General features: G+C 46.1%; 1 protein-coding gene across 6 annotated transcripts in view; it reads left to right on the top strand.

Annotated features, from left to right (window-relative positions):
• The window catches only part of lt (vacuolar protein sorting-associated protein light), a 635,043-nt gene that overhangs the window by 320,128 nt on the left and 301,703 nt on the right, over positions 1-13,212 (top strand). For all 6 annotated transcript variants that reach the window (XM_075896022.1, XM_075896056.1, XM_075895809.1 and 3 more), the window contains one exon: positions 3,357-3,410. In XM_075896022.1, the coding sequence (XP_075752137.1) occupies positions 3,357-3,410 (54 nt within the window). The remainder of the gene's footprint in view (positions 1-3,356; positions 3,411-13,212) is intronic.

Below are 13,212 nucleotides of genomic sequence, written 5' to 3'. Positions count from 1 at the left end.
TTTATTTAACTAATTTACAACGACGATATCGTTCGCCAAATCGTTACATAAATCGTGATCAACCCACTAAGACATTCTTACACAAAATTTCCATACACTCCAAAACATGGCAAACACACAATAACACACCCAAGGCGGCGTCGCCAACGCTTGACTTACCACAAGGGCCTACCGCAGGCGGCCCGCGGTGCCGTCCACGGCAGACCCATCGCGAGAGACAACCGTTCACGGCAGCCGCCACGCGTAGAAGAGGCTCGCTCAACTCTCGCCCGCCACCAAGGCCTGCCTTCCGCCAGGGGTCACCACTGGCGCTTTCACTCTACCAACAGTGGTACTCAACGCGAACACAACGCCATATCACCCGGCGGTCGTCACCCGAAATGCGACCTTGGGGCGAGACATATGCACTGCACGCCGCAAACAACTTTACAGGGGGTATCAGCACCCCCACAGGTTGCAATATTGAATAGCTCTGGAAAGGCAGCATACTCCTCGATTAGTTGACCAAGGATGCGGGCATCGGCATTACAGAAATCGTGATAAGTGGTTGGAGTATTTAAGTACAACATGTTCCCGCGAAGAGGTATATTACAAAAGATAGGTTTTTGGTCCCCTATACTCTTCATGACGTCAATTTCCACTCGATCATATCGGAAGTGCTCACTAAGAAACATTGATTGAATCTAGAACGTTAGATTAAGACCCACATGTAGCCCCGCCGCGGTGGTCTAGTGGCTAAGGTACTCGGCTGCTGACCCGCAGGTCGCGGGTTCAAATCCCGGCTGGGGCGGCTGCATTTCCGATGGAGGCGGAAATGTTGTAGGCCCGTGTGCTCAGATTTGGGCGCACGTTAAAGAACCCCAGGTGGTCGAAATTTCCGGAGCCCTCCACTACGGCGTCTCTCATAATCATAGGGTGGCTTTGGGACGTTAAACCCCACATATCAATCAATCAATAAGACCCACATGTAAGCGTATATCAGGGAGCACCTGAAAGTGGTCTCTCTTGTTTATAAGAATGGCTGTGCCTACCCTTCATGATTATCTATGTTTACAAAATATTGCATAATGAGGGAGCATCACCTCGACATCTCTAACGTCACTTGTAAGCCACGTCTCAGTGCAATGAAGTCTGATTTGAGGCAGAAAAGCAATGATTCAAGGTCATTCGTTTTGTTGACAATGCCGTGAGCGTTTAGATTGATGACGCTTATTTCAGCTGTCGTGGGTGTTGCTTCGATGCTGCTTTGGCTGGTTTACCTGTTGAGTGCATTCGTTCTTTAAAGGATGGCATCATTTTTAAATGAAGAGAAGTCAAAACTTTAGGGCTTGTTATCTTTGTTAGGCATATTATTAATGGAAACTAATAGACAAAAATGCCAGGGAGTGTATAGGAGATGTCTTAAGAAGCAATTGAAATGTAAATGGTTGCAAATAAATGTGGATGAAGAGATAACTATAATTTTTAGTATCGTCCCAGCGGTAAAGCGCCCAATTGAGTCATAATTTGTCCACAATCAGAGATATAGTAGAGATACCTTTGCTTCAAATGCCCTGTGCTCCTTAGTAAAGTGACAAAGTTTGCCTTTAATATCGCACACGCAAGCTGAGAGGTCTTCGCCTATTTCATAATTCGTGCCCTTCAGCTTCAAACAGTTTTTTAAGACGCTGGCTTTGTAACGTGAGTCGAGCAATTTAAAGGTGATTGGCCTTGGCTTTTTAGTAAGTTTGTTATGCCTCTGGATTCTTTCTATAGTAACAATAATAAACCTTGAGTATGTTCTCAGAATATCTTTTTTAACACTTGTCTCGAGCTTTTGACCAGTTTTGTCAGCATTTTCTTGTACACTGTATAATAACAAGTTATTTCTTTTGTAACAGTTTTCAGGTCATCTACCTTTAGACTGCACAATTTTTTGTTACTTTGTGAGATTTTTCATTTTTTTGCCAATCGCAAATAACTGTTATTATTTTATTTCCTTTATATTATTAGCAATGAGCTGTAGCTGTTTAGAAAGTGGGGTCATATCAGGTCCCGAATCGCTCTCAATATTACCAGCAAGTAATGATAGCTTGGCAAAACAAACAACATCGCAAATCATTGAACACAGCACATTGGGCTCGGTAGCACAACTAAGTACAGCTCGTTAGATGAAAAAAAAAAAAACATTTCCGGTACATATCCTCACCTGCATGAGAAAGGACAGTGGTTTATGCGTCCGCATGTAATGCTGAGCCCACAGAAGACGGTCAGTGGCTTTTAAAGGGACCCTCTAACGCTGGAAAACATCAGTGCTGACTGCATAACTGCAAATAAGGGGTACTCGCTAGAGCTATTGCGAATAACAACGGAAGGTGCAGGCCTGTAATTCGATAAATTTAACATTAATTGTTATCGCAGCATCGCATCAAATTAGGGATTACTATTGGATTTTTTTTTCTTTAGCAAGGTTTTTCACCAAATGCAGAAGGGAATAAAGCTCTCCGACATTTTCAGCTTGAAAACTGCAAAAGCAGTAAAAAAATGCGCTGATCGCCATGGTGCTGGAGAAAAGGCGCTGGGGACGCTCCAGGCACTGTTGTTTGAAGAAACTCAGAGAATGAAATGTAAGAGCATTGATATATAGACGCCATCGCAAAAAGAAAGATAAGTAAAGCTACAAAACATAAAAGCGTTCGCGAGCAGCCTCACTTCGTACGTGTCGGTCCCTTTTCAAGCACCACATTATTAGTTACCATTGCAATGGCATCCTAAATATGTTACTCATAACTACCAATATGGCATTCGACCTTCCTGTAGGGTAGGGCTTTTAGTTCATTTCATTGGCAATGATCCGACGTCACAGGTCGAGGGAAAAACAGTCAGGTGAGCTCGCAAAAATCGAGTTGAGGGTAAACATTCATTTCATTGTATTTCGGTATCTGTACGCCGAATAACTTTGCACAGAGTGCCCCTATTGCCGCCATTCTGGCTGCACTTATCTTTTAAGCCTTCAGCGTACGCGACCAGCTAAAAAAAAAAAAACATGTAAACTAATGAGGCCATGAAAAGTGTTTGAGGCCCCTTTTAAGCAGTCCAGTGCCAGTTCTGCTACTTAGGTGAAGCTTGGGCACTCAAAGGTGATCTTGTAATATTCAATAAGACTACCTAGCTGAGCTCTGAAGAATGGCTTCGTTTTTTACAATGTTTAGAAATACGTAATTGTAAGTGTTATGTGCTTTTTTCTCTCAAAGTGAGGCTGAAAAATTCCTAGCATGAGCATTGAATCTTGAATTGGTACCTGATGTAGAAAAGTGACCAGTAAACTATTTTTCTGATGTTGTTAGGCTGATTGTGTACTTTCTCTCCATCCGCAGGAGGCCGTGCAGTTTGCATTGTCCAGTCGTGATCTCAAGAGGTACACATTACAAGTGAGTCACTGACAAAAACAGTAGCCTGAAAATTTGGGTGAGTTAGTGATGCACCTTAGTGCATCTATCGAGACGAGGAAGAAAAAGTACAAACAAGGCACTTAGGGGTTGTTGCACATCACCGGATTAACAGAAGCAAATAGCATCACTTATCATTTTGATTGTTTTTGCATTCTATTACAGCTCAGTATGCATGAACTAGCCTATAAAGGAAATGTTTCTGACAAAGCACGAACCTCTATCATTATGCTGTGCACATGCTTACGCAATTCTACAGCTGCGCTCTTTGTACACTTCATTTGGCTGAGCTAAATGCACTCGTGAATTTTGTTAAAATGAGTTGCCATATGCAGCTTACTAAGTTGCGTGCTTATTTCGTGCGTCTTGATATACAGTGATCTCTCGATAACTTGAAGCCGTAAAATTCGTAGAAAATTTTGAGATAAATGGTATTTCGAGTTAAGCAAAACGCAGAACATTTTTGCCCAGGTCACTGTAATAGAAAAGCCAGTGCTGTCAGGAAAAGCTCTACTGCACGGGAGAGCTACAGTAGTAAAGACACAAGAATTTGCAGGGGAAAAAAGTTAATTACCGGGGATGTTTCTGCGTGATGCTCGCCGGTTTCACATTCACATTTGGTCCGAGAAAGACGTTCTTCAGTTGCTCAACACATCACATGAGCCACGGTTGCCACCGCTGCATTTGACCATGTTGCGGAGCAAGCGCAGCAAGTTACGTGTTGCTGTCGTCGTAGGCAATTCTTAAGGCTCTTCCTCGTCTGCATGGTCATATGCATTGTTTGCAGTGCCTCATAGAGCGCATACTCCTCCAGGGCAATCTCGCCATCTCAAGTATGACTCACGCAGTCAGTTGCCTTGTGCACTTCACTGCACAGCTCATCACAGCTGCTGAATTCTGTGCCAGTCTTCTTCGGTCGATCCCGGGGCGCCAGAAAATCCTGCATGTGTGCAGGAGTTTCTGCACACGTGCAGGATTTTCTGCATGTGTGCAGAAAGACCGGCCAGCAGTGGACAGGCGCCCCGGTGTCATTTACAAAATTGCGTGTGCCGAGTGCCCCTCGTCGTATATCGGCGAGATGAAAAACTTACCGGAACGACTGAAGCAACACGCCAACGATGTGCGGAAGTTCTACAAAGGGCACAGCGCAGTCGCCGAACATGCTGAGACGTTGGATCACAAAATAAATTTTGAAGCGACGGCCATCCTTGAAAGCGAGCTGAACTGGAGGAGAAGGTTGTTACTTGAGTCGTGGCACATACAGAGGACAGCCCATGATATCAATCGCTCCCTCGGAACCCTTCCCCCAGTGTATTCACACGGACTGCGCTCCACAGCGAAATGAGAGAGAGAGAGAGAGAGAGGGGTGGGTCATGAGCCACCCCGCGAGTGCTTTGAAGACGACGCTGCTACGTAGCCTCCGCATTCACTCCTGAGGAAGGAATCAAGTCGGTTCCGAAACGTCTGGTTTCTTCGAAACTTTTGGTTGGAGTCTAAATCATCTCCCTACCTGTCTTCTTGAAGCTTTTTTTGACGACTTTGTCAGAGATCGCCTGCCACACTTCCACGATCCTAGCGCACAGTGTTTCCACTGGTGGCTTCTTAATCTTATCACCTGTCCACCACCTGGATGTCCTCCAGCCATTCAGGTGGTGTACAGCCTTCGAACAGTGTCCTTGAAAGGCTTATTCAAGGACACGTCCTAAGGCTGCAGTATTGATGTGAGGTCGCCCGGAATCACTGCCAGAATATGTGCGAAGCTCTTTTAGCTCATCTCGTACACGGTCTACTAGGTGCCCATAAAAAACTGTCCAGGACAAGCATGGACGGGAACAACAGACCACCCGGCCACCTACCCCAGACTGTTTTCACCCAATCCACCATAAGTTCCGCGCTCAGCCAGCTTTTTTCCTGGACTCTGACGAAGATGCTTGAGGGAAATTTGCCTTTAAGAGCGTCTTACATTTAAAAATAACATAAGGCGGTATCTTGCGCCCATCCGCTGTCACCGCCAGCATTATGGTGCATCGTTGTTTATCAGCGCCCGACGTTCTGACGATGATGCTTTGGCATTTTTTTTCCTCCACTGTCCTGTTCCGTGGCATATCAAAGCAAAGAGGGGTCTGATCCGCGTTGCCAATCTGGGACAAAATGAAGTTTTTCTGCTGTCAGAGCTTTATAACAAAATGGTGGAAGTCCACCACTTTGTCCTCATATGCTACGGGCAAGCGCTGGCACAAAATGGTTCACCTTCGCAGTGCGAGGCCATGTCATCGCATGAAATGAGTTGTCCATGCAGTGCTGGCCTGAACTCTTTTGCTTGGATGCGCCGCGCTCTGGCTATTCTCCGCGCCTCAGTCGCCACAATATCCAATGACACAGCACAGCCCTTGTCATAGCTCTCATATATGCCAGACCAGTTGCTCTTCGACGTTCAGATACCTGCTGATCTTGGCACCACGGAAAGCCTGTTGTGTTTTCTTCGTCGCCTTAAGTTTTTCTTCTTGATCCCTCCAGTACGGAATACTGGTTTCTCCAACACTGAAATGCCTGCTTGCAGATCGATTGCCGTGCTCCAGGGCGTACTGCACTACCTTCAGTTTATATCCAGCTGTGTAGCTTGCGTACCTCCCCATGGTGGAACCAAAGTTCAATACAAAACCACAACATATGCACATCGCTTGCAAAATGGCTTTTCTTTCTTTTTCTTTGATGGTACTGATGGCGATCGAGCCCCCGACGTTGTACACGTGACCTCCGAGGAGCACGGCGATTTGGAGGGTATTAGGAATCGATGGAACAGCTGCTTTAAATGTGAAGCATTTCTTAGCGAACTTCAGCAACTTTAAGCTTATCTATCTATCTATCTGTCTGTCTGTCTGTCTGTCCGTCCGTCTGTCCGTCCGTCCGTCCATATTTCTATCTATTCATCTATCTTTCTTTCCATCTATATATCTAGCAGCTTAGGGATTTTAGTTCTCCTGGCCATTTCGATAATGGTTTCGATATCAATCTTGGTACGCCATAACATGATTGTATGACGAGCGTAAGTGACTAGTCACGAATGTATGTCATGAATGTCATGATTTACATTTCGTAGTCTTGCTGCTCTCACGGTGGTTTCGTTCGCATGACATGTTGAAAAACTGGTATGGTATGACATGACTGCATGGCGCAGACAAGCGGCAGACCCTAACATGAAAATCATGACATGCGTGTCACGTAATAACAAGACTACATACCACACTCATGATGCGCCCGTCGCCGTTTCCCTAGCTTCGCATATACCAAACTTGGTATTACAGGACATTAATGGATGACGAATGTATGTGATTGGTGCAAAGATGATAATCATGAGATGCGTGTCATGTAACAACATGACTACATGCCATGCTCATGACGCGCTCATGGTCGCTTATACCTAATTTGGTATTACAGCACATCAATGAGGGACGAAGGTATGTGACTGGTACAAACATGATAATCATCATGTGCGTGTCATGTAACATCACTACAGGCCACGCTCATAATGCGCTTGTAGCCGTTTCGCTAGCTTCTTATATACAAGTTTGGCATTATGGAACATGAATGGATGACGAATGTATGAGAGGGGTGCAAACATGATAATCATGAGATGCGTGTCATGTAACAACATGACTACTTGCTGCGCTCATGATGTGCTCGCGGCCGTTTCGCTAGCTTCATATGTACCAAATTCAGTATTACGCGACCTGAACGAGCGACATAGTTAAATGACACGTCCAAACATGATATTTATGACATATCTGTCATGCAACAACATGACTACACGCAACATTCATGATGTGCTCGCGGCCATTTTGCTAGCTTCACAAATGCAAATTTGGTATTACGTCGCATTAATGGATCACAAAGGTATGTGACTGTTGTAAACATGATAATCATGAGATGCGTGTCATGTAAGAACATGACTAAATGCCACACTCAAGGTGCCAATGCACTTCAACGTGGCCCGGTGTGTATGCCTGCCGGCATTCATTTCGTCTCTTCACGTCGGCGATTCCATGGCAGGCGCCAATCTGCCTGTCATGTAGTCGGAGCATGCGCCGCGCTGCGTTGCTTTGACGCATGCACATTAGAGCGCGCCTGGCATCCCTCCATCATGAAGAGGCAGATGCAGTGCTGTTTGGGTTGAGTTGGGTAACGTCATCGGTGCGAAATGCAGCATGTTGAGTTTCGTGCCGGTTGTCGCCGGGCCGCGTCGACGGCACCTGGTCGCGCCGATCACACCTGGAGTGCTCTTCGTTTCACTAGCGTAGCGTTGCTGCGCTTAGCGTGCGTGCACGTTAAGGTTACGTCGGAGTACATTGGGCCCTTCATGATGTGCTCACAACCATTTCGCTAGCTCCACATATACAAAATTTGGTGTTACGTGACATAATGAATGACGAAGGTATATAGCTCGTGAAAGCATGATAATCATGATGCACATACCACGTAAGAAAATAGCAAAATACCCTGCTCACGATGCACTCGCGATCCTTTCGCTAGCTCCCCGTATACCAAATTTGGTATCACGTGACGTGAATAGACGATAAAGGTAAATGGCACGGCCAATCATGATAATCATGATATGCATGTCATGTAAAGCATGACTGCATGCGACGCTCATAGTGTGCTCGCAGACGTCGATCTAGTTCCACATATACCAAAGTTGGTATTACGTGGCATGAATGGACGACGAAGGTATATTACATGCTTAAATATGATAATCATGACTTGGAAGTCATCTACAGAATGATTTACCTTCGCCTCGTTACTTTGTGCTGATTTTAAAGTGGCATATCAACCTTCCTCATTCGTGCTTCGCATATCATCGACGCCCACTGTACGTGGGATCGGCCTTTTTTTTTTTTTCACTTATGGACAGTTTTTTTCTCAAGTTTTATTTCGACAAACTCGTTGGTTAGGTTGTTGCACTTCAAATTTTTTCTATTTGCTCGTCGATTTGTTTTCTTTGTTTATTCAGGTACAGGGATCGCATTCCAACTGTACCGCTGGGGGGGCAGAATTGTTTCTGATCATGGCCAAGTTCGGGGTGCGGCTATTATGGGCGGAATTAAAAAAAATCGCATTTTCCGTGACTAAACTAGGGGTGCGTCAATTATGCAAGTAAATACGGTATGTGTCAGGCTGTCGTTAATCAAGATCTTGTGCATATTGGGCCATCGTCGTGAAGGGCGGTTCAGTACTGAGCCAGAGAAGACGTGAGGGCTCCCGTCTCGCGAGCCTCCAGACGGTGCCTGCACTCACGGGGCTGCACTGCCGAGATGTACTTTGTTGACCTGTAGACTGCCTTGCCTTGTGAATATCAGGCGGTCGTCGTGAAGGGCGAGTCAAGACGGAGCCAAAGTAGACGTGAGGGCTCCTGTCTAGCGAACCTCTAGAGGATGCTTGTACTCACTTCACTCCATGGGTGCTCCTGGCCATGGGTGCTCCTGGTGGTCTCAGTTGCAACCAGAGTCGCGCTCCCAGGTCTTGGCGGTGGTTAGGTCTCGCTTATCAGCTTTTTTGCACAGCGGTTCGTTTTTTCTCTACATTTTGGTGCCATGAAACCCGGGAGGAAGGACCTTCAGAGTTGAGACGAAGCGGACTTCATTAATTTCGAGCGCCGTCATAGTCTCGGGGACTTTTGTGAAGCCGTCGTGCGTAAAGCTGATGTGCAAGGCATAACCACCGCCGAGACCTGGGAGCGCGACTACGGTTGCAACTGAGACCACCAGGAGCACCTATGAACTGACGTGAGTACAGGCATCCTCTAGAGGTTCGCGAGACGGGATCCTTCACGTCTACTTCGGCTCCATCTTGACTCGCCCTTCACGACGATGGCCCGATATTCACAAGGCAAGGCAGTCTACAGGTCAACGAAGTACATCTTGGCAGTGCAGCCCCGTGAGTGCAGGCACCGTCTGTAGGCTCGCGAGACGGGAGCCTTCATATCTTCTCTGGCTCAGTACTGACTCGCTCTTCATGACGATGGCCTGATATGCACAAGGTCATGATGAACGACAGCCCGACAAGTGACGGGTATTCGTTGTGCAAACTGTCTGCGATGAATGACGAGTTGACTCAGACTTTGCCTCGTGACAGGGCCTCACGTTTCCGACACTGGACCTGATCATCGAGGCCCTCTACGAAAGGCAGAGTCAAACATTCAAGGTCGTCACGCTGGTCATCGCAGACATCGAACGTCTTCGGCAATTGGATCGCCCACCAATCTGAGTTACGACGTATTCACCGAGTTTAGAACTTCAAAGGCTTCCCACTTTTCATTAGTAGAACTTTTTCCCTCCACCATATGCAGTTGAGTTGTTGTAACTGTCGTGTCCTTTGCTTCATTCATAGTGTACTCTGACAGGAGTTCTGATGATGTGGGCCATTTCATTGAAAGTAGCGGTTCTGTGCGTGCTTGAGTGCTCGTTACAGTCGTGAAATTAGTGACTTTTCGGGTTGCAGCGCGTTCAGCAATTCGTCGTGAGTCTGAGTCTTCTAGCTTCCGTAGGAGAAGATTGCTGCTGCAAAAACAGAGGCAAGATGGAGGCGCCACAGACAAAAAGTACATGTCAGCTCGTACTTCTGTCCAAATCCTTTGCCGCATGGTCTCCAAGCGAGCTTTTCGAGCATTTAATAAGTCCGCAATCTTATACTCCACTCTGACCTTGGCTAGAATGATCTGGTGTTTATAAAACCCTGCTTCGCCCGTATCAGTTTCCAAGCGATTGATATGAACTGCGTCTTCTACTTCCTTGTCCATTTCTTTAAGAAGCTTGTAAGGCTCAATCAATATTCGATGAATATATCGTAACTCACTCACTGACGGACGCTCCACGTGTATTAGACGTTCAATGTTGGCGATGGCTTCTGTGACCGCCTTGCGCACTTCATTCCGCCTTGCGAACAGGGCCTCCATTATCCAGTCCAGTGTTGGAAACGTGAGAGATCACTGGCCGGTCATGTCACTAGGTGAAGTCACAGTCAATGTGGTGTCCGTCACAAATGCTTCGCAGCACGAAGTTTCAAGCAATGTCGAGGTGTCATGCTTCTTGATCTGGTTCTCGGGAACGGTTTGGCTTCGCACATCAGCTTCAACCAACGGCGGCTTCACAAAACTCCTTGAGGCTGGGACTGCGGTCGAAGTTCGTGAAGGCCGCTTCTACTCGCTTCTGAACGTCCGTCCTCCCAGGCTTCGGCACCAAAATGTAGAAAAAAGATCGAGCCGTCTTGCCCATGGTGAAGCCCACCCGTCCATCTCTTCTTTGTTTCAAATGCCGGTCTAATTCCCAATGATGATAACGTCGCTCCTTGTCTTCTTCACAATTTGTATCAGCCAGCACTGCAACCAGAATCGACATCTTAGCCTCTGCCAGGCCACATGGTCTTTAGCTCTTGCTCCTTTTCTTTGAAACGAAAGAAATGATAGACTAAAGAAAGAAAGAAAGAGTGCAGGGTTGGAAGGAAAGGAAGACTACTTAAAAGAAAGATGCTCAAGTTGCTACTGAGTTCATTTTGAAGAAAATTTCACCACGAAAACAAATGCGCAGGGGCAGTCACACCAGATTGTCACTCAGCTAATAAGAAATATCCTGGTAAAAGAACTCACTAACAATCTATGATCACATGAAGGGGGTATGTTTAGTCAGTTTATAAACTTAACTGCACTGAAGGAAGTTTCCTCCATTTTCAGATGCAACAAAGGTGCTCTGATGCATGCTGTAGCAATCCTAATCTGTTCTGCCTCTGCGATCTTTCTCTAACGCCTGCCCTTTGTTGTACTCATGGTGTCTGCCTACTAGTAAAGTGCATTGTAGCCACATGTACTGCAATGGCGCAGGAAGGTGTGCAAGTGGGCGAGCACACGGGCGGGCCGGGCGGGCCGGGCGGGCCGGGCGGGCAGGCGGGCGGGCAGGCGGGCAGGCTGGGCAGGCGTTTGTGCAGCATTTTCGTCCAATATTTACGATTTCATTTTATAAAATTAATTTTCATTGGACGTTTTTAGGTACATAACCGACTGCTATAAAGATCCTGCTGTTCGGTTTTTCGCAGATCCCCCTTTGTGGGTGAGCGCCAAAATTATGCGAAAAACATCATCATCAGCAATGTATTTTGGTCACTTATCAAAGCGTTATTCTTGTTAAAGTGGCATTTGTGTGCAGAACAGCCAACTGTTTAGAAAAACTTGTGCTGTTACCGAGCAACTACCGAGGACAGCACGCTCTTTGCCATAGAAACCATCGAACCACAAAATCAGAAAAAAAAATCATTTTCACTGCAAGTGCAAAACAATAAATGTAATGAAGAAAACTGAGCCTCCCGTTGCATAAAAAAATGGCTGACTGGTGTGGGCTGCTCCCTTTCTAATGCGATGTGGGGAAGCTGCAAGCCCCTTATGAAATGCTGTGTAAGGGTGCGGTAATTCCAGGCAGCCTCACTCCCGACTGTCTCCGAGGTCGAGGGCCACTTCCTGAGTTCTTCATGCCAACATCCTCAGAACTGGGCGGTCATGTAGCGACTATGTAGCGTCCAGCCTAAAGAGGTTTCGAGAACTTATAGTTCATTTCCTAAATTATCCATGGTTCCAGGGACAAAGGATCAGTAATAGTCGCCGCTGGTCAAGATGTCAACAGCATTTGACCTCTCAGCTTGATTGATGTCAAAGAAGTAATGTCCCGGGGGTCTTCTTGTCCATGATGCCTCTAGTCGGTCGCGAAATTGATTGGTGGCTGATATTTGTTGTGAAGAGAGCTTCTATTTTATCTGCATTGACTAGCAACCACACACTGAACTCGGGGTGACAAACACGCGTGGAAAAATCTTCTTGCCATGTTGTCCCCTAAAACGTTCCACTGCAAGGCTCTCGTAATCGAGTACATGACAACGCTATTTCTCAGCCAATCATTTCGCACGAAACGGCACCGACTGCCTCCGTTGAATAAAACTCGAACTAGGAACTTTGCCTTCTTTGCCGGCTGCCCAAGCTACAGCAATTTGGAGGTATGCATGCCATTTAGAATTGCCAGTTCCAATCATTTCGAGTTGCGTCGACGCTGTTGGCGTCTGCAGACTGCTAATTGAATTCAGCAACCAAGAATCGCACGTTGTTTTGCGTGGCGTCAATTGAATTTTGTACATGTGACATTTCTCCTGCAATTTTTTGCCAAATGATCTTGCAATGTACAGGGAAAGCATCGAGTCGCACTCAGTAGTTTTTTCTTTTCCTTGAGAGGAATCAGACAGTCACATTGCTCTGTGCAATGGATGTTTACCTCACAAAAAAAAGCAGTCGTTTTTTTCGTGTAGCTAGTTTATTAACACCCCATTGTGAAACGATATGGCAAAGAGGATGTCGTTCTAATTCGAAATTCGTCAACGTGGCCTTTCGACATGTTCTTTCTTACAAAAATGTGGGAGACTGTTTGCTCTCGAGGCTCTATTTCTGTTTTAACAAAAAATGCAAGCCCTGCTCGGAAGGTGCAGCATAGTCACTGCGAAAGCTGGAAGAACGGCCTTTCAGAGCCTCTTCTAAACAGTCATTGGGTAACTGCTGCTAGTACACTTGCATTATAATAAAACTTTTTTGGGTAGTAGGCCAGCATTCACTATGCTATTTTTCGTCATTCTACTGAGAAGCGTGATATCTGCTAAACACTTGCAAGGAATTTTGTGCCAATTGTTCATGCACTGGCTGACGTCGATGAGAAATTATGCCTGAAGTGGGTACGCACCACAGTTAATAGTAGAACAAGAA

This window comes from Rhipicephalus microplus, chromosome 1 (genome assembly GCF_043290135.1).
Source record: "Rhipicephalus microplus isolate Deutch F79 chromosome 1, USDA_Rmic, whole genome shotgun sequence".
In the NCBI taxonomy this organism is placed as follows: Eukaryota; Metazoa; Arthropoda; class Arachnida; order Ixodida; family Ixodidae; genus Rhipicephalus; species Rhipicephalus microplus.
Note: the sequence above shows the minus strand (reverse complement) of the source record. Positions and strands in the feature narration are given on the sequence as shown.